Source organism: Tetrahymena thermophila, assembly GCF_000189635.1.
Source record: "Tetrahymena thermophila SB210 genomic scaffold scf_8254776, whole genome shotgun sequence".
Lineage (NCBI taxonomy): Eukaryota > Ciliophora > Oligohymenophorea > Hymenostomatida > Tetrahymenidae > Tetrahymena > Tetrahymena thermophila.
Window position 1 is genome coordinate 696,495 of NW_002476534.1, and position 21,972 is coordinate 718,466.

General features: G+C 23.2%; 5 protein-coding genes across 5 annotated transcripts; 4 read left to right on the forward strand and 1 right to left on the reverse strand. All coding sequences in view use genetic code 6, as the record gives it.

Annotated features, from left to right (window-relative positions):
• Positions 1-366: 366 nt before the first annotated feature.
• Positions 367-5,772, reverse strand: TTHERM_00157950 (hypothetical protein; the record flags this gene model as incomplete). The annotated part of the gene is made up of 6 exons (XM_001009723.2): positions 5,578-5,772; positions 5,193-5,493; positions 4,941-5,129; positions 3,592-4,826; positions 2,836-3,394; positions 367-2,714 (listed from the first exon to the last, which is right to left on the reverse strand). Exons 1-6 carry the CDS (start codon positions 5,635-5,637, stop codon positions 367-369), a joined length of 4,692 nt encoding a protein of 1,563 aa, XP_001009723.2. The 5' UTR covers positions 5,638-5,772.
• Positions 5,773-7,038: 1,266 nt separating this feature from the next.
• Positions 7,039-9,138, forward strand: TTHERM_000157929 (sperm-associated antigen 6; the record flags this gene model as incomplete). Its single annotated transcript, XM_012796044.1, has 3 exons — positions 7,039-7,660; positions 8,144-8,524; positions 8,618-9,138. 3 exons carry the CDS (start codon positions 7,039-7,041, stop codon positions 9,136-9,138), a joined length of 1,524 nt encoding a protein of 507 aa, XP_012651498.1.
• Positions 9,139-11,541: 2,403 nt separating this feature from the next.
• TTHERM_00157930 (phosphatidylinositol 4-kinase) lies at positions 11,542-15,242 on the forward strand (the record flags this gene model as incomplete). Its single annotated transcript, XM_001009721.2, has 11 exons — positions 11,542-11,858; positions 12,033-12,117; positions 12,301-12,387; positions 12,634-12,724; positions 12,822-13,011; positions 13,065-13,137; positions 13,238-13,320; positions 13,516-14,450; positions 14,509-14,807; positions 14,869-15,081; positions 15,141-15,242. 11 exons carry the CDS (start codon positions 11,542-11,544, stop codon positions 15,240-15,242), a joined length of 2,475 nt encoding a protein of 824 aa, XP_001009721.2.
• A 1,371-nt stretch (positions 15,243-16,613) lies between these two features.
• Positions 16,614-18,702, forward strand: TTHERM_00157910 (hypothetical protein; the record flags this gene model as incomplete). Its single annotated transcript, XM_001009719.2, has 7 exons — positions 16,614-16,670; positions 16,725-16,778; positions 16,835-17,508; positions 17,555-18,110; positions 18,203-18,400; positions 18,458-18,580; positions 18,631-18,702. 7 exons carry the CDS (start codon positions 16,614-16,616, stop codon positions 18,700-18,702), a joined length of 1,734 nt encoding a protein of 577 aa, XP_001009719.2.
• Positions 18,703-19,824: 1,122 nt separating this feature from the next.
• TTHERM_000157889 (anaphase-promoting complex subunit 5) lies at positions 19,825-21,732 on the forward strand (the record flags this gene model as incomplete). Its single annotated transcript, XM_012796045.1, has 3 exons — positions 19,825-20,204; positions 20,260-20,648; positions 20,945-21,732. The coding sequence occupies exons 1-3, from the start codon at positions 19,909-19,911 to the stop codon at positions 21,730-21,732; spliced, it is 1,473 nt and encodes a 490-aa protein (XP_012651499.1). The 5' UTR covers positions 19,825-19,908.
• Positions 21,733-21,972: the final 240 nt, after the last annotated feature.

Sequence of the window (21,972 nt, forward strand, 5' to 3'; positions counted from 1 at the left end):
GCTCTATGGCAAATTAATTTGTAGCCCTTAAAAATTTTATTAAATTTGAAAATAATGTAAAAATTATAAGAATTAATTGTGCTTATATAACTAAGAATTATTCTTTTAATGTATATTAGATTATAAGTATTAATAACAGCTTTTACAAAACAATATTGTATTTTCATTATTTTATTTATCTAATTTAGTTATATAAACAAAATTACATTAATTTAAGTATAGAATACAATCAATTAATTAATTAATAGATTGATTGATATTGATAAATATATTATATTTTTTAATCAATTTTTTTATTTAGTAATAGATACAAAATTTTTTTTCACTTATTCATTAATTTGTTTCTTTGTTTGTTTTTGTTGCTCTTCATTAATATTAGTTTCTCATTTGGAAATTTTAGTCTACTATCGAATTATCTACTGAGTGCTCTTCCTCTATTTCATATAGAGGCAACTATTGCTTAGTTTTGAAGAAATTTTTTTATGAATCTGTTTGGTTATTATATTCGCCGCCAAATTAGTCACTTTCTTCGTGTTGGAGTGCGTCTATATCCTCTCCATATATATGTCTTTCGTGTTAGAAATATTCTTGTTTTAATTGTTTGTTTTAGTTGTCTTTTTCTTTGAATTAGTTTTCTAAATTTTGCATTTTCATTAGCATTTCTACTTCTTCTGCCAAACTGTCTATCACTTTTCTATCGATCCTAGGCTCACCTTCTTAATTATTTTATTGAATCTATTTACTTTGTTTTTATGCTTAGTTATAGTTATCGGTTTCATATTTATTACTGCTATTTATCTCTACATTTTCTAATTGTTGCTGTTATGGAGACTAGACATTCTTCTTTTCAAATAGGTTGTTTAATTTCTGCTGGATACTTGATATTTTTTCTCTTGTAGAGTTTTATTTACTTGAAGAGTTTTGTTAATTATTTTCTAGTTGACTTGAAGAATCTTTCAATTTATTTTTGTTAAACAGCTCATCCAACTTCATTTTAGCACCAGCTGATTCATTTAATTAATTGTTCTTAATCATTTGTAAATTATTTTAAGTATTTTCTTTATTGACTTATTCATAGCTACTACTACTGTCTTATGAACCTCTTTTACTAGCAGTCAGAGGTCTATTTTTTTGCTCACTAATTATATGAGAATTCTACAATAAAGGAGATTTCTCTTTTTACTCACTATCTCTTTTCTTTTTTAATTTTTATAATTTCTAAAGTATAGTTTCTTCTAGCTCGTCTCCACTGCTGTTACTATCATCATCACTTTGAACATTACCCTTAAAAACTTTGTTAAGTTAGTTCTAAATATTACTCTTTTCTTAGCCAGATTTTAAAGATTTATCATCTTACTTTTATCCTTCTTCGTATTACTAATAGAATGACTCCATCCTACTATCAAGTTTTTGTTAAAATTTAGAAGTAGGTTCAGCTTTATTTTATTATAACAAAGAGTCTCTTGCTAAGCTATTTTTATTTCCCAGTTCTTATTAAACATTTTTCATGAGTGATTAAAATAAATTTTTCTTCTAGTTTTGAATGGATTGAGACTTCTATTACAGTTAATTGATATCATTTTGATCTATCTGAATCTATTATAACTCTTTTTCAAAGCTACTATTTTTATTATTAGAGAATTTGAAATATTGGTCTTCATAATATTCGTTATGCTATTACTCACTCTGTTGTAATTCATTCCTAAAGCTACTGTAATTGTGTAAATCAGCTACCTACAATTCTTCATTAATTTGATCTCCTTTATTTTATTATTGCTCATTTCTTCTGTTTTAAAGCAATTTATGCAAGCTTTAACTTTCTTACTATCTATTTTGTAGAAGTTTATGCTCTTTTTCTTCATTTAAATTACTATACAAAGGAGATTATGATCTTTTAAATTAACTATCACCCTATGCCAAATAACTACTTACAGTCTAAGAGTATTGCAACTCCTTATCTCTAATAGATGAGGTCTAACTGTTATTTTCAGCTTCCATTTCTTTGAGTTTTCTCATGATATATTATTACTATCTATATTCTTCATCATCAATCATATTTTCTTAAGGTTATTATTATTCCATTTAATACTCTTGTGACATTCTCTTAGAGTTACCAGACTTAGAGAAATTTAAATGAGAATTTGGATACTTTTAATTGATTTTCTCCAAGATTTCATTTGATTTTTAAATATTTCTATCAGTTTAATACAAAGCTTAGTCTTGTTTTAAGAACTTCTCACTGTTTTTCTTTTAAATTTAGTTTATGTCATCATAAAAATTTTTAATTAAGTTATTGCAACTACTACTTTTAACGAAGCCTTGTTCCTAATCAATTTAACTATTTGAAAAATTATCAGGTTGTCTTCTCAAATCTTACTTTAATTGAGCACTTGGTTATTCGAAACGGTCAGAATACTAGCCGTAAGTATTTACAATAGTACTTTAAGAACTAGGTGAAGTTAATTTTTATTTGAAGAAATTAGCATCTTTAAATGCTAATTCTGTATTATCTTTATTATTTTATTCATTTAAGTAGCTAAATAGCTAAGGGTTTTTACCACTAGCACCAAATTATGGGCTTTTTGTTCCCTTAGTACCAGATTCTTAAAATATTTCCTTTTTGCTGTGAACTTCTTAGCTAGAAATCTCATTAACAATATTCTATAACTTAGCAGAAGATAACGCCCTCTAATTAGTTTTGACCTAAGAGTCAGCTATATTTTATAAATAATGAAATAAATAAATAATTTGTTGTTTTAGTTGAATTCAATAAAAATCAGTAAATATTTGAATGCAAAATAAAGAAATTGAATAAAATTAAATCCTTTTATTTACTGTTTTATTTGATTCCCAATTTAAAATCAAGAATTTTTAGAGAATTCGATATATTTGTTTTACCAATAATTTAATTTTTAAGTTTTGTGTAAGCATCTTCTTCAGCCGCATCTACCAAGCGAGACTTGCTATTAGGGGAATATCTATCGAGATAAGATTTCTTTTTAGATTATAATTCTGTGTAATAAGGCATCAATTCGTTTTTATTAATGCATTTTAACTCACAAAACGATTCCTCAATCCCATCAAGCCATTCCATGTCTTCTTCATCTCTTTCACCTTTCTTTTGAATATTCTATTGAGATCTTTCAATTTAATCACTACTCTTTCTAGATGGTTTCTTTTCAAATTCATCGCTCTTTTTACCATAAACTACTGAAGGTGTTATGATATTACTTTTGCTAGTGTTTTCCTCTTTAAATTAACTATTTTATCTAGATTTAGTTTTTCTTTTTGTTTGATCGCTTTACATATTTAAATACTCTGAGATAATCATAAAGCTTTTCTCTGTTTCTTCTTCCTCTCTTTCAATCATTTCCCATTTTTCTTCAAATCTCAACTTTAAATATTTTTAATCGAATCAAAAATGAATAAATTAAAAAAAATAATATTCTCTTTTTATTATTCTCTAAAATTAACTAAATACTTTTTTATTTATTTATCTATTGTAAGAACAAAAAAGTATCAAAGAGAAGAAAATATTATTAAGAGTAGATGAAGAAATAAAAAAATGAATTTAATTAAGTAAGTAAGTACCTGCTGTTGGAGATTATCATGTGCAAAATGGTTTTATTCTGAGATAGGATTTTATTTTTTGAATGAAGCTTCAAGGAAAACCGTTCTAGTTTATTCTGAAGGCTAATCATTATAAGAGTGACTTTATTGTCTTACATGAGAGTTTTTGATGTGCTTTGTTTGTACTTCTAGCTCTGCTAATTCTCTCTCTAGTTACTCTTTTTCCTATTTAAGAAGTGTTTAGTTGTGCTTTAATTAGTGAATGAAATGTTCAGATTCATTTAAATCATCCTAAATTCCTAAATGGCTTAGCTATTAAAGGTACTATTGTTCCTCCAAAAAATATTTATCAAAATCTACTTGAGAGTTTCTAGTTTAATGATTATAGTATTGCTGCTGCATTTGTATGCCTGATTGATTAATATTATTATTATTATTGTTTTCATAATATGATGTTAACGAATGTTTTCTTTCATACATAGGGAACTACTGTTAATTGGCTAATTAATATTATTAATTTTCAAGAGAGCTTTAATCAAAATTAGGTTATGAATACTGTCTTTTACTAGATATATTAAATGAGGGTCCATTTTAGTTATAATTTCTATCTTAGATTTCTTCATTTTACTTTTGAAAATTATTTGTTCTTGGAGATGTGAAGTTGATTGATGCCTGAGCATAATTATTTTATTCGAAGGTGTCATAATTCAAATTTTACTGAATTTATTGTTGAGGTTAAAAGTTTTTTTAAAAGATAGGTTTTTGCTAGAAGAAAGCAGGATTTTGTTAGTAAGAATACTCATTATTTTATTATTTATTGTATATATTTAGATAGTTATCCTCATTTTAATTACTGAATTAGCTATTTTTCATTGCCATATTTTGATTATTCACCATTTAAATAAATTCTGGATTATTTGTATTTATAAATTCTATACTTTGCTGAGTTTAATAAGTTGGATAAATTCCTTATACAAATATATTTTCGTTATCATTTTGTTGTGCCATCATCGGTATCATGGTATGACTGCTTGGGCTTATTGGTTGAGGAGTGTATTAAAATTAGTTGTTCTAAAAATTTTATCTCTAATTAAATCTATGAATATTATTTTGTTACTGGGTTTATTCTAATAAATTAGGATCTTCCATAGTGCTAGTAGCGTTAGAAAAATATGCATTTGGACTTGCAATAGATAAAATACTCTTCATATTCTAAAGCACATTCTGAGTCCTTGAAGAATTGGGTATTTCCTAAGCTATTTTTTAGATAAAATAAATATTAAAATAATTAATTAAAATATGAAATGTTAATTCAATCAATCAATATTTTTAATTTGATGATTTAAAAAACAAATTCAAAAAAGATATACTCAATTAAGACTCGCTCATTTCAGCAGGTTTTGCAGTATTTGATAGCTTCATCAAACTTTTTGATTATTTTAACTTTTATTATTGATTGAAAGGGTTTGCTTGCAATTGCTTAGGAGAGAGCACTTGTGAAGGGGATTTTTGCAAAATCTCAGAATGATTTAAATTATTTTTTGGAGTCTTGCTACAATCTAAATTAATATTTTTAAACTTATTAAAGAAAATGATATTATTATAAATGATAATTTTTATACTTCTCTTGGATGTTTTGAAAACAATTTCTCCAGCTTTTGGTGATTTATTCCTTTCTAAAGATTTATTCATTTTAATGTTTTCGCTTCCTTATTTATTTTGTAAAGATTTAGTTCCTTACTCTTTTTAGTTTGAAATATCTTAAGTAGGAATAGCATCATTAAATTTCTCTTCAATAGTTTAGTTTTATTTTTTATTCTATTCAAAGAGGATTTTTTTATATTTTTCATAATCACTTCGAGACATTTAAGGTTTTTTAGATATCGTTGCTTACTGCACCTTGAGTCTCTTTTACGAATTAATCTGTTTACATATTAAAGATATTAATTTTGATAGTATCAGTATATCAACTCAAATTTTTATTTAACTAATTTAAATGGAAAATACCTGCTCCAAGCGATTCAATTTTTCTTTTATGTACTTTTCACTAAATATATTTCCATTCATTTTATGCCTATTAATTTTGCTAATTTATTTGCTTGGCTTGCTCAAGTAGCTAAATAAATGATTAACTAGCCAACTAAATTTTTATATATTACTTACTAACTTATTGATTATCTTCAAATAGCTATTTATACAATAATAATTATTATTATCTCTAAATTGTATTTTTTAAATAATAAAAATTAAATTAAAATTAGTGGAATATCTTCAAGATAATCAAATTGTTATTTTAAAAATTGAAATAAAGATTCTTTTTGCTTTCTTTTATAATTTTGCAAAAATTTTTGAAATTATTAATGCTACAAAACAAAATCAAACTGGATTGAATAGATTTAACACTAAAACACTCTACATATAATTAATTATTTTAAAGATACTTTTAAATATATAGTAACAGTTTAAAATTTACTTAATAATAAAAATTTAGCTATTTATTTTTGAAATTATTTCCTTTTAAATTTTCCAAAAAATATTTAAATGTTTATTTGAAAAAGAAAATTTTATTTAGCGAATCTATTTTTTTTTTTTCCTTGAATATTTTTTCATTGAATTTTCAGTAATGATTAAATTAAAAAGATGAAATTTTGCAAAATCAAAAAGTATTTTTAATTTAATTTGATTAATTGCTAAAATATATTTAATTGAGTTTGATATTTTAAAAAAATTAAGCATCAAATACAATCTAATTAATGGTGATTGAAATTAATTAATTATTATTTTTTTATTTGATTGATTAATTTTTTATAATAAATAGAATTAAATATAATGTTAGATATTACAAAATAGTAATTTTAAAGATATAATTAAAATTAACAAAGCATTTTAAAAAGAGAGGGGTTTTAAATTTGTTTGGTTTTAATTTGAATGTTTGGAATTCAAAAGGAATTCTTGTATTCATTTAGAATAATTAGAAGTCAAGCATTTGATACTTTTGTTTGACAAAAATTTGAATTCAAAAATATGTGAATTGGCTTCTAATAATTTTTGTTAAAAGTAACTTTGAAATTAATTTGGAAATAAAATAAATTTAATGTAACAAGTTTATTATTTTAATATTATTTAATGATGTATACTTGACTGATTGATTGAATAAATAAAAAAAAGAAACAGAAAAACATAGTTCATTCATTTAATCCATTGATTGTTTGATTGTTAAAAATAAAACAGCAATAAATAAATATAAATTATAACGAAGAATAATTAATAATCAAAATAAATTATACTCTAAGTAAATCATCATAGAAAGGGGATTTGATTATAAATAGCTTGAGAGAAGAAAAATCTTAAGACTTTTTGTTAAATATAAAAAAGAAAGCAACTGCATTTTGATTAGTAAAAAATATTTAGATAATTATCAAAACAACAAGAATAACAATTATAAAAAGAAAATAAGAGTTAAAAAAGATGAGTAGAGCCGTTTTGCAACCATTTGAAGAGTATTAAAAGTCAAGAGTATAATTCGTTTAGACTGTAGCAGTCTTAGCTAGAAAGCCTCAAAATATTGAAGCTCTTCAAGCAGCAGGAGTTATGGCTTTGTTGAAACCTCTGTTATTAGATAATGTACCATCAATTTAATAAAGTGCCGCACTTGCATTAGGTCGTTTAGCAAATTATTCTGAAGATCTAGCTGAAGCAGTAGTTTCTGCAGATATTTTGAATTAGCTAGTTTTATCTCTTTCAGAATAAAACAGATTCTATAAAAAGGCTGCAGCTTTTGTCTTGAGAGCAGTTGCCAAACATTCAGTTTCACTTGCATAAAATGTAGTTGATTCAGGTGCTCTTGATGCATTAGTAGTTTGTTTAGAAGAATTTGATCCTTCAGTCAAGGAAGCTGCTGCCTGGGCTCTTTCAAATATTGCCAAGCACTCTGCTGAGCTTGCCCAAAGTGTTGTTGATGTTGGTGCTGTTCCACTCTTAGTCCTTTGTATCTAAGAACCCGAAACTGCTCTTAAGAGAGTATCAGCCGGTGCTCTTGGTGAAATATGCAGACATTCATAGGAACTTGCCTAACACGTTGTTGATGCAGGTATATTTTTGAAATAACATGGCAAAAATGAGATTAACATCAGTTTTTTAAAAGCAAATAACTAACAAGCATTTATAAAATAGAATAAATTATTTGAAACAAACATTTTTTTTTCCTTTTATTAATAAATTTTAAAGATTTGAGATGAAATTTAAAGGGTTTATTTATTGTAAGTTGCTTTTTTATTACAAGAAAACAAAATGGGTTTGTCAACACCTTTAAACGCAAAATAAATAGATAAACAAATGGAATAAAATAATAAAAGCATTTGAAACAATCAAAAAGCAAAATTGAATTAATGAAAGAAAGAATTTAAATTCAATCAAAAATTAAAATTAAAAAAATAGACTTAAAAAAAGCATAAAAGAAATAATTCGAATGTAAATGAATGAATGCATTAATATTTAATTTAAAATATTTGCTTCAACATAATATGCGATTGATTTTAGCTAATAATTTTAATAATTTATTTATATCAAATAGGTGCTGTTCCTTTCTTGAGTGCTTTAATTCCTCACCACGATGCTCCTTTAAAGAGACAAGTTTGCAATTGCTTAGGTTATATTGCAAGACACACTATTGATTTAGCCGAAAACGTTGTTGAAGCTGAAATCTTCCCTAAAATTTTATACAGATTAAAGGATTAAGACCCTCTTGTAAGAAAGTTTGCTGCTACTTGTATTCGTGAAATTGCTAAGTAATCTTAAGATCTCTCTAAGCTCATTTGCAATGCTGGTGGTGCAGTTGCCATCGTTGACTACATTAATGAAGCTAGAGATTAAGCTAGACTTCCTGGTATCATCACTTTGGGTTACATTTCAGCTTTCGATGAATCACTTGCCATGAGTGTTATTTCTGCTAAAGGTAACTAAAAAAATTATTGCATTTTAATTATAAAAAAGAATTTTTGTTAAAATTCTTATTTTCATATTGTAAATTTAATTTTTAAAACAAAAGGTATTGCTCCTCTTAAGGATGCTTTGATTAACGAAAAGTCAGATTTAGTTTAAGCCTCAGCTGCTTGGACTCTTGGATAAATTGGTGGCCACAGTCCTGATCATGCTAGAGCTATGGCTGAAGCCGATATTCCAAGCACTCTTTTAACTGTTTATAAATTCAAGGATAGCAGCGAAGATCTTAAGAAGAAGTGCAAGAAGGCCTTAAAGAGCATTCTCCAAATGTGCAGCTTCTTAAGCGCTCTTGAACCCCTCATCTCTGAATCACCTGATGATATTTTATAATACGTCTTACATCAATTTGCTAAAACCCTTCCTCACGACAACTAAGCCAAGAAAAACTTCGTTTTATCAGAAGGATTAAAGAAGATTTAAGAAATTAAAGCCGCTCCTGGATCTAAGCTTCGTTAATACATCGATACTATAAACTAACTCTATCCTCAAGAAATTATCTAATTCTACTCTCCAGGCTACGAATAAACTCTTCTTAAAAAGCTCGAAGACTACAACACTGCAGATTGAAAGAGTTAAATTTTTAGATGATTATTTTTATAATAAACAAATAAATGTTCAATCAACTCTATAAAAGCTATATAGAATATATCAATTAAAATTTATAATTGAATGCTAATAAATTATCAATCCATCCGATCACACATAAAATCTTATATTCATATACTTCACCAAACAAAGTTTCTAACTTTTACTATTAAAAAAATTAATGTACTCATTGTTTATGTTAAAGTTATGTAACTTTTTCTAAGATTCTTTTTACTATTAAGTTTTACATATTAAAAAGCAAAATTTTGTTTATAAATTACTTTTTTTCAAATTTTTATTGGCTAAGCACATAAACTTCTATTTAAATTTTTGAAAATATTTTAATTTAGAAAATTTGAAATTTCTAATTAGTAACAAGAATTTCAGGTATTCGTGGCTCAATTATTAACAAATAAAATTAAATTTATTTCATAAACTAATTTAAAATATAATTTGTAATTGTATTATTTTCCTCTAAAACTTATTTAAAAGCAAATATTATTTGGAAAAAATTTTATAAATTAAATTTTTCTAAACTGTTTTGATAGAACTTTAAAGTAAATTATTTTATTAAAAAACATTTTTTTAAAATTTTTTGCATACTTAATATTTTATTTAAAAATGATTTATTTATTAGTCATTATTATTTATATAATAAAAATTTAGATTTATATTTTGTTATTGTAAAAATATTTCAAAATAAATAAATAAATTTAATTTTAATCCAATTTTGTTCAAACAATTCAATTTTAAATAGCAAATTATCATTATTTTTGATAATTCAAAGAACTTAATACCAAGTAAATATCTATAACCTTTAATAAATTGTTAGATAAAAAATTTTTCTACAAAGAGTTTAGAAGAGTTTAGTAGATAAGTAAATATATATATAGACAGTGAAAGAATGAAATTGATGAAATCTATTATGAATTCATATAATTATTTAGTTTTAATCTCATTAAATTTTCATGAGCATCTAATCTACCTATTATAAATATTTATAAAATACATATAAACCTACTCAAAATTCTTTATTTCAATAAATTGATATTTATTTTTGATCTATTTTTGTAAGATATTATAAGCTATTAAAGAAAATTTTTTCTATATGTCTTACTTTATTATTTTTGATGATATTAAACAAGGTATTTATTTGAATTATTAATTTATAAAATAACAAATTTTTAGTTAAACTTTACTACAAAAAGTTATTTAACATATTCCTCTTTTTATCATATTTAAATTTTAAAATTAAGCTTTTTAAATTGATTAATTTTCATGATTGTAAGAGAATTAATAATATTTAATTTATTAATTATATGATCAAACTTATCTTAAATAATTTTAGAAAACGAAATTTATTTTTTAAATCTATTCTATATTTTTCAACAATTTATTTTAAATTTTTGATTAAATAGTAAATAAATTCACTTAATTCAATCTTCAGAGTTATAAAAAATATTATGCTGAGCGTATTATCCTATCATTATTTCATGAAAGTTTTACTTACTTTTTATTGCTTGCTTTTGTTCTAAGAAAACTATTTAACATTGTATTATTAATTAATTTTGCTGAAAAAAACAAAATTAATGACGTTTTAACATTATTAAATAGTAATTTCTTATCAAATAAATAAATAATTTGTGAAAGGAACTAACTATTAAATTTTTGATACTATATTAAAGTTTGATTTTGATTTTTTAATACAAATGATTATTATTATTATTATTTTGATTTCTTATTATATTGGAAAGCAAATTTCAAGAATAAATTTATTAAAAAACATATCAGAATAAATTTGGTTCATAAAATAAATTTAGATTTTAGGATAAAAATAAAAATTGTAAGATAGTTGAGTAACTATAAATGTAAGGAAGGAGTAGAGGAGAAGAAAATAAATAACTTAAGATTTTTGGCAGAAATGAATTCTATATTAGGAAGTACATTAGGGGAAAAAAAGTGTTTTTATTGCATTAGGTGTAATTAATATGACTCTATTTATTTATAAATTTAAAAGAGATGCCATAAGATTTTATTTGCCATCATTAAATTTGAAAATTTTGATCATATTACATAAATCAATAAAAATCATAACCGAGCTAAGATTTTAAGGATATTTTTGAGAGTTGATTGAATTGACAAATAGTTATCATTCAATCCTACATGCGTAATGTAGCCTTGATGTTATGATTTGATTCGCAATTTTTGTGTAATGAGAGTTAATCCAAATAATTAATTAAGTTTTTAACAAAAAAATAAGAAAAATAAGAAGAAAAAATTATTAAAATATTAACTAAAATTTGCGAAAAAATAAACAAAAAATAAATAGTGATTGTAAACTAAATAAAAAAAGCTTAAAATAAATATAAAAATAAAGCATTTTTGATGGATAGGAATTCACATTCAAGAAACGGTAAAAGCCCCATTTCAAGTTCTAACAATCTTGGAGATTAAAAAGAATTGAATCAACACGATTATATTTTTTCGTTAGAAAGGGTTTAATAGCAGATCCCAATACCTTAAAACTTTCCTCCTAAAGAACAAAGTTTATTATAGATGTTTAATGCAGAATTGTTTACAACTGAGTATTTAATTGAGTATCTTTATAAAAAATTTGAAACACCAGGCGTGCATGAATATTTAGTTAACAAGTTATATGCTGTACCTCACTACGAAATGGATTTCTACATAAGTTTCATAGTGTAAATAATTTATTTCTATTATTCACAAATAGAGCAAATATATTGCAAAAATGAATGATAATTAATTTACCAAAACAATTTTAAAAATTGAAACGAAATCTTTGCAAATATTTCTTAGTTAGTATTTGATTGAAACAGAAAATGATTTACTTAAATAAAAAATTATCAAAATAGATATTTAGTTATTACCAGACCATCTGTTTATTTAGAATAATTTTTAGCAAGTCTCTCATAATAGAACCTCTCCTTTTATCTAAAGGTATATAAATAAAATGCAACAAAATAAGTTCAACACTAATTAATTAATAAATATATTTGAAGTGAAATTTTGTTTATTCAAATTAATTTAAATAAATAAATGGCCACTGATTTATTATCACTTCAAGATATTTTAATATTATTGTAAAATATTTTGGTTTATTCTTTCAATTTTAATATAAAGATGCTTTGGATCCTTCAAGCCTACAGTGATAGTTGCAAGTTGAAATCATTTAAAGGTTGGCAAGAGCGTATGGAAAAATTGGAAAGAGTAAATAAAATTATTATTACTTTGAAGTTTTAGTTTTTACTTATTTCTTAGTTAAAAAGTTTATTTAAGAGAAATCTATTTAAAGTTTACTTTAAAATGATTGCGTTAATATAATAATATTATAGTGTAAAGAGAGAGAGAGTTATAAAAATTAATTAATTAGATAAACAAATATGTTAATAAGAATTTTTTTTATTACTTGATACTTAACGCTTACACTTAATTTAATATTAATAAAAATAAAAGTTAATTGAAATGGGCATGGTCAATAGTGCAGTGAACAATGATTTGCTTATGTAGGCCTAAAAAGAAAACATCACCGAGGAAGAAACATAATGTAAATTTAAAAGAGAATATTTTTATGCTTTAAAAACAAACAAACTATTAAATTTATAAAATAAAACTTATTTAATTTTATCTAAAATAAATAAAAGTAATCCTAGAAAAGTTTAAAGATAAGGAACACCGTTCAAATTACAATAGCACTCTCAACAAATTTATTAGCAACATTATCAAAATATCTATTTATCTAAAGCAGTATTAAGAAAATGAAAGGAAATAGAGACTTAGAGAATATATTGAAAAATTAAACAATTTTTTGCATCAAAATAGGATAAATCAAAAGTATCATTTAAATTTAAGGACAAAACATTTCACTAAAACATTTTCTAAATTAGGGGAATTATATACTTTTAGGGAATACTTATACCTTTCTCTAAGCAATAAGGAGAAGTCTTTCACTCTAACTTGGTAAAAAAACTTTTAGCTATAAAATTAAATAGAATTCTGATTGCAACAATATTAAAATATTTAATTTAAAGGATAAAAATAATAAAAAATAATTAAATAGGTAGTTAATATAGTCGAAGATGAGTTTATGTGCTTCAACACTAAAAAGAGAGCTCCTTATAAAATTGTATTTGAAACAGTTGAGTAATTAAATTAATTTTACTCAAAAATAAACTTTAAATTCAAAAATTTTTTAGCAATTGTTCATTAAGATGGTGTTCATTTTTTATCATATTATTCTAAAAATTAATTATTAACTGAAGAATTAAATAGCAAAATTTTAACAAATTTAATTTATAAAAACAAAAATTAATTCATCGTTTTTATTATATTTAATAGCATGGATGAGATGAAAGAGCATATGTATTATTTTGAGAAATTAAATAGAAAGAATTCTGTAGAATCTGACGAAATGGAGGAATTATAATAGGTTAAAGCTGATAAAATAGATGAAGTAGATAAAGAAAAATTTAGAGGATTGGCAAAATGGGCAGAAATCATGAAAAAAGAGGAGTAATCAAAATAGAAAAAAAGCATTATATAAAAGCTGTTAAATGTATAGAAAAATGATAATATTGAAGTGGAGCATTATACTATCCACAAATTAGATACATTAGTGTTATAAGTTTAGCAAGGTACTTTGAGAAATTCTTCTCCTAAAAAGGTTCATTAGGTCGTTAAGCAGACTTCTATGGATCCAGACCGTCTATAAAAATTTGAAGCAAATATTAAAGTCTTTAACAAAAATTTTCCTTAAAAGTAAAATGTTAATCGCAGAAATTCTCTTGCTACAATTTGTTACAACCCAGTTCATATTGAAGGAGCTAAGATTAAATAACGCAGAAAATCAATTAGGGATTTAAAAATAAAAGATGCTATTGATTTATTTAGATTTCTCAAACAAAATTACTAAAATAAATATTAATTTATCAATAAAATTTACAAATATTTGCATTACGATGTCATTGAACAAACAGTATACACTCAAAATCCTGATTAAGATCTAAAGGAAATACAATTCCCTCGTGTTTTTGGTCCTTGGGGAGAGTTATGGGAAGATAAATAGTAAGTGATTAAAGAATAATCTCCCTTCAGAATCCTTAAAAGTTATAAATTGAGACCTTTTATTATCAAGGGAGGTGACGATTTAAGATAGGAGCTATTGATTATGTAGCTTATCTAAAAATTCCATGAAATCTTTAAATAAGGAGGAGTTCCTTTATATTTAAGGCCATACGAAATTATTGTAGCTTCAGAAAGCTCAGGCTTTATAGGTAAATCAACATTCAAATAATTTTGGCAATTTTAATATAATTTTTTGTAAAAAAATAGAATTTTTACCAAATACTTTGAGTATCGATGCTTTAAAAAAGAAATACCCTAAGTTTACTAATTTATATGAGTTCTATCGTAGAACTTTTAATGACTATTTTGAAGAAGCACAAAAGAATTTCATAGAAAGTTTAGCTGGTTATTCTTTAATTTGCTATTTATTATAAATCAAGGACAGACACAATGGTAACATTTTGATTGACAATCAAGGTCATATCATTCATATAGATTTTGGTTTTACTTTGTCTATTGCCCCAGGTGGAATCAAATTCGAAACTGCTCACTTCAAGCTTACAAATGTAAATAAAATATTTTTATTAATTTTCTGTTATCAACAAAATACTTATTTAAAATGTTTAGGAATATGTAGCTTTAATGGGAGGTAGAAACTCTGATTAATTTGGGTACTATAAATCTCTACTAGTTAGAGCATTTATAGAAATCAAAAAGCATGTTAATACAATTTGTAATCTAGTTTAAATAATGTGCGACTAATCAAATCTACCCTGCTTTGATGAGTTCGACATGATACAATTTAGAGGAAGATTTAAAGAAAATTTCACAGACAAAGAGGTAATTAATATAAATTCAGTTTCTATATATTTAATATTTCTTGCTTGAATATAAATTAGTTTATTGACTATGTAGATGAATTAATTAAAGGAAGCTGCGATAAATGGAGCACCAATTAATATGATAAATTTTAATTAATGCAAAATGGTATCTTGCCTTGATTATTTTCGCAAACTTAAATCACATTTAATTTATTTATCTGATTGCAAGCAAATCTGATAAATAAAACCCTTTCCTATATTACTTTATAGATTTTATAAACAAAATATATTAACAATAAACAAACATTAAGTGAGTGTTAGAGAAAAAAAGGATTTAATAATAACAAAAAACATCTATTCAAATAATCAAAAGCTAATTCTAAAAAAACAGCAATTGATTCAATGAATCAATAAATCAAACTAACCTATCATTTATATTAATTAATTTCTCTTCCTCCTTATTACAAATAAATAAATAAGTGTCTCTAGTAATAAAGTAATTACCAATCCCTCCCAATAAAACTTTAATCATTTCAATAATCCTAATTAAATATTTAGAAAATGTTTTCTTCCTTTTTTATAAATATTAAAATAAGTACATTAATTATGTTTACCTTACTAATTTATTCTCAATATGTTCAATTAGTTCCTGAAATACAATGAATGATGAATGCTTGTATATTTTAGTTATTTTATTTATTTGTTTATTTTAAATCAAAATTTATTTTTCGTTAAACCATAAAAGAGCTTTGCCTTTAAACTAAATAAAACCATTTTATTTCGAGTTAAGAAAAAAATTTTCTTTTTTTATTTGATAAAAACTTCTATTATTCAACAATCCTAATTAAAATATTTAAAAAATATTCTTCCTTTTTTACAAATACTTTTATAAATTCATTAATTGTTTATATTACTAATTTATCCTCAATATGTTCAATTAAATTTTATTTAAATTGAAATAGAAAGAATGCTTTTTTTCCCACTAAACCTTATATTAATTCAATAATCCTAATTAAAATATATAGAAAGAGTATACTTACTTTTTTACAAATATAAAAATAAATATGTTTACTTATTTAATTTTTTACTAACCTATTATAAAAATATTCAATTATTTTTTATTTAAATATAAATAAATGAATGAATATTTCTGCATTTTAATGATTTTATTTATTTTTATAAATCAAAATTTGCTTTAAATTAAACCATTTAAATCATTTGCTTTATTAATAAAGCTAAAACAATTTTATTTTGAGTTAAGAGAATATTTTTCTTTTATTTAAAAAATAATTTGTTGAGAAATAAATAATTTTGAATTGATTTTTAATAGATTGATTTTAATGATTTATCTTTCACTTTTATAGATAAATGTTTTTTTTTCAATTTTAAAAATAGTATGCAATCAATTTATTAATTTTGATTATTTTTTATCGTTAATTTTTAGTAATCAAAATTATTGATTGAACTTTTTCAAATAATTAAATCAAAAATCTGTTTTGAATTAGACATAAGCTATTTTTACACTATTCTAAAAGTAAATATTAAATACAAATGATTAGCGATGAAGAAAACATAAATGAGACAATTGCTGATCCTGGACGGAAGAGAGTAAAATTGTAAAATATTATTTTTGGCTAAATTTTTCATGCTTTTAAAATGTAGAATGAATCTATCTTTACCTATTTGCAAAGAAAAACTAGACAATCATTTTAATAAGTAACGAAATCAAATTGATAAAATAAAATAAAGTTCTACAATAACTTTTTTAATAGATAAGAAGGAGTCATTCGCGCTCTTCTAATCACAGAAGTGATAATTAATTGATTACTTCTTACTCTCAATTGAATACTACAACTATTGATAACAAAAACGATCTTAGTTTTTGCGATGAGTCTAATAAAGAGAATACATTTCTTTCACAAATCAATTAATCTTTTACAAATGGCCAAACAAATTAGAAAGGTCAACAGAAAGGATTTGCTAAGCTAAATAAATTTCATTTAGCCAATTCATTTATCAACAAAAGCAATCTTCAAGATGATTCCTTTTCCAATCATTCCAGATTACTTTTAGACGAGACTTCTCCTTCTATTTCAAATTAAAACAAAAAGACTTTGAATAAAAGTTTTGACTAAGGCTTCATCTTAAATAAATATTTGAATGAAAGGAGAGGGTTTTAGTTAGATTTAAAGAATGGCTTTGAATAATAGTAACAGACTATTGCTTCATTAGCAAATTAAACAAGGGAAACAAATGATATGGTGCTTTATGAAGAACAGTCAAGCTACAGGTTTAAAGAAACATTCAGAAACTCAACATAGAATATATAAAATAACAAAATATCAAGCAATTTAATACAAATACTTTAGACTTATGACATGTTTTGGAATTAATTAAGAGCAAAAGCAATAGAAATTATAGATGCTACTTCTTCCTATAAAATTAAGTAACTTTTTGTTGAAATGTTCTTTTACTAAGTATAAAACTTATAGGTATGTTAATGATTTGAGTTAAGAGTTCAGAAAAATTGATAAAAGAAGATTACAAACGTTGTCTGATGTATTTAATTAGATCTAATATTATGATGAATAAACTAAAACAACACTAAATAAATAAACTAAATAATATGAGGTGAATATATAAGATTATGAAAAATAAATAAAGGACCTTGAGAAACAAGTTTAAGAATAAAAAAAGTAACTAGAAAGAATAGAATAAGAAAACGAAATTTTAGCTGGGCTGAAAAGAATATAAGAACAGTCATTAAAATATCCAAATGATCAAGATTTTCATGAAAAAAATTCTAAAATGGTTTAACAAATAAGTTTTTTGAAATAAGAAAATTCTAATCTAAAAGAAAATATGGTTAAACAAGATAAAGAGAGGTAGTAACTTAAAGAAGAAATACTCAATCTCAAAAAGGAGTGTAAAAAATATGAACTTAATATATAAAAGCAGAGTTAAGAAATTAATTCCTTAGAAAACTCTCTTCATGAAGCGAAAAAAGAGTAAAAATCTTAATTAAAACATGACTTAGAAATGCTTAAAGTAAGTCATTTTATTTTGTTAATTTATTGATTTTGTGTTTTTTTTTTAATTGTATTTTTTTAATAACTCATTTTATTTCATCAATTTAAAAGCAAAAATTGATCGAAAAGGATTTTACATTAGAAGAATAAGTTAAAAAACTAAATGACACAATGAGTTAAAAAGAAAATATTAGATAAAAGTAAAAATAGCAATGGGAAGAATCGTATAAATAATTAAAAGAAGAAATAAGAAAACTAAAAGTTGAAAATTCTTAATTGAAACTAGAAAATGAAAAAGCTGCAAGAACTGTATTATATTAATCAAATAAATTAATTTTATACTCAATAAAATATTTTATATTAAAGGTATTTGATAATAAGAATGAAAAAAAATAGCTGGAGTAATATTAAAAGTAAAATGATTTTCTCTAGTAAAAAATAAAAGAACATAAAAATTTTTCTGATAAATTAATTGATGCAATAAATTAAGTAAGAAAAATTAATTTAAAAATACAATTTTTATTTTATTTTTTTTTTAGATTAAGCAAGTCTCCGTTCAAAAAGGTTTTGGTGAATTTGTCAATCCTTTCATAAGGGTTTTAGAAATCTGAGTGAATGAATTTGAATAGAGAATTTATTGGGAATAAATTAATGCATAAAAATTTAAACAATTAAATTAAAAAACTATTAAATTAAATCTATTAAAATAAAATATTAAATAATCTCCAAAAAATGTTAAATATTTGATTAAATATAGCTCATTAGAATTAAATTACAGATTGCTTTTAAATAATCTAAAAAAATTAATTAAAATTTATTTTCGTTTTAAAAATATATATTATTTATATTTAAAAATATATAAATATTGTTTGAGTTAATTCTAATCAAATAAGATATTGTATATTGTTTTATTTTTAATGATATAATATATACTTAAATTGATTAAATGAGATTTAGAAAAAAGTTTACAAAAGTTATTGAAAACAAATTTGTTTTTGCTATTTTTACTCTCTTTATTCCTTTAAAAATTGTTTTGTGAATTTATCAATCCTTTAAAAAGATTTTGAAAATTTAGAGAATATTTTTATTGGGAATAAGTTCATAGATAAAAATTTAGACAAATTAAAAAACTATTAAATTATAAAATATTTTCAAAAAATTTTAATAATCAACAAAAAATGTAAAATATGTGTTTAATTAAATATAGCTTATTAGAAATAAATTATTGATGAATTGGTTTTTAAATTAACTTTTGAGTTTAATGAAAATAAATTTAATTAAAATAATTGAAATTAGTTGATTCAAATTTATTTTTATTTTAAAAATGTTTATTATTTGTATTTAAAAATAGTAAAGATTCTTAGAATAATTTAGGATAAATAAGGAATCATAAAATAACTTTTTATTAAATTTATTATATTAAATATATTTAAATTGATTAAAGTAATATTATAAAAATGTAAACAAATATTTTTGTAAATATTCTTATTCACTTTTTAGAAATGTATTTTTAATAATTGGATATTGTTAAAAAGATATTTTAAACTGATAATGTTTTATTAATAACAATTTTGATTGCTAAAATTTTATTAAGAATTTATGTAATAAGCAACTTACAAGATTAACTTTTTTATTTAATTTTTAAGAATTATTTAGTTCTAATAGAAATTTATTGATATCAGATAATTTTGTTAAAAATATCTTTTTATTAATTAATATTTTTTAATCACTTAAAAAAAATTAAAAAAACCATAAAAATTGAAATTAAAGTCAAAAGATTTTTCTCGAAATAGAAATAAAATTTGGTAGCAATTAGGATGAAGAGAGCATTATTTTTATTAGCAAAATCACCTTTGATTAATAATAGAACATCTTACATATCTAAATTAGGATTTAACTGCAATTAATTCAAAAAGTTTGAATTATTTAATAAATCATGTTTTTAATTCAGTTCTTCATCTGGATATGAAGCTTTCAAGCAAATTTAAGAAGTCGAAAAGCAATTCTAGGAAGCTATTCACAATAAAAATTATGAAAAAAGTATTCAATTCCTTGAAGAGAAGATTAAACTTAAAGTTTCCTCTCCTAATAGTTCTCTTTTGAATGATTATAGGTAATTTTTTAATCTGATGGTAAAAGTTGTTAAATTTAAATATATCTATTAAAAGAATGCTTGGTGAAATAAATTAACATTTAGGTAAAGGCTAAGAAGCTTTGAATGCATATGAATAAGCATTAAAATTATCAATTAAATTAGAATCAAAAGAAATTTAAGCTCTATCTCTCGCCGATATCGCTGGCATATATTATCTTACTGAAAACTACTAATAAGCTGTTGGGTATTTTGAAGAATCTATTGCTCTTCTTAAGGAAGTCAAAGGAGAAGTTCATCAAGATGTAGGTATGGGCTTACTTAATTTAGGTGAAAGTTTAGTTAAAAATTAAGATGGAAACAAAGCCATTTAAGTTTATGATGAAGCCAAAAATATATACAGCAAACTACTTGAAAATGACAAATTAGATTAAAATACTGTCTTTGAATTCAGCAGAAACAAAGGTAAATTAATATTTTATTGTAGAGTTTAAACGATATTGCTTTTCTAAAAAGGGTTTTTAAAATCCTAACCAAAAGAGCAAATAAATAATTAAATAGCATACCTATGTTTCTCTAACATAAAGAAAATATTTTGAAAATAAAAATTTATAAAACAAATTGTTTCTTTTATTTAAACCACCTTAAAAATTAAGTTAAAGTTTATTAATTAATGAAAACATACAATAACTTTAAATAAGTTATAACCAGAAATGAAAAAGTTGGCTTTTTAATGCTATAAAATATTATTTAAAAAATAGGCTTGGCTTGTGACGCCTTAGGTAGCTTAAAGTTATAAGTAGGAAACTTTTAAGAATCACTAGAAGACCTTTAGACTGCTTTAGGAATTTATGGATAATAATTTGGACCTGAAGATCCTATACTCGTAGGAACTCTCACTAATTTAGCCATTTTATATTAATCTTTTAGAAGGGAAGATGATGCTTTAAAAATTTATTAAAGGGCTCTAAGAATTGTTGATACCCATTAAAATAGAATTCAACCTCATGAATATCTCAGTTTGATGTTGGGATGTGCTAAATCTTACAATAATTTAGGGAGATTCAGAGAAGCTGTTGAAATGTTTGATAAATTAGAAAATGCCACTAAAGATTTCTAAAAAAATAATTAATCTCTCCTTCCTATGATCAAGGGTCATAAAGGATTTTTACTTATTTAACTTGAATAATTTGATTAGGCTAAAGAATAAATTTAAGAAGGGTTAAAAATTCTAGAAAATGCTGAATTTAATATTTACAAAGCCATCCTCTAAACATAACTTGCTCACATTTTGCTGCTTCGTGAATAATAATTTTAAAAGTCTTTTGAACTCGCTAAAGAATCTTACGATTACATCTCTAAGTTGAGAAAAGATGATGCAAACTGTGGTGATTGCCTTCGTATTATGGGTTTGGCTACTTCTGCTTTAGGAAATAAAGAAGAAGCCAGAAAGTATTTAGCCTAATCTTTGCAGATCTTAGAAAAATCAGGCGATAGAAGTGATGATGTCAACAAGGTTAAATAAGATCTTGAAAATATTTCAAAATGATTAAAGCTTATTAACTAATTTAATTATTTATGTATAAATTCTTTTTGTTTACATCTAAAAAGTTTATTCTTTTATGAATCTATTTATAATGTCAATTCTTCAATTTAATAAGAGTATGTAGATACACTTTAGTTTTTAAATTAATGGCTATAAAAAATTTTGAAATTATCAATAAAATTTGAATTTATTGTGAGCAATAAAAAACTTGATTGATTGATTTGATTTGAATTGCAAATTGTG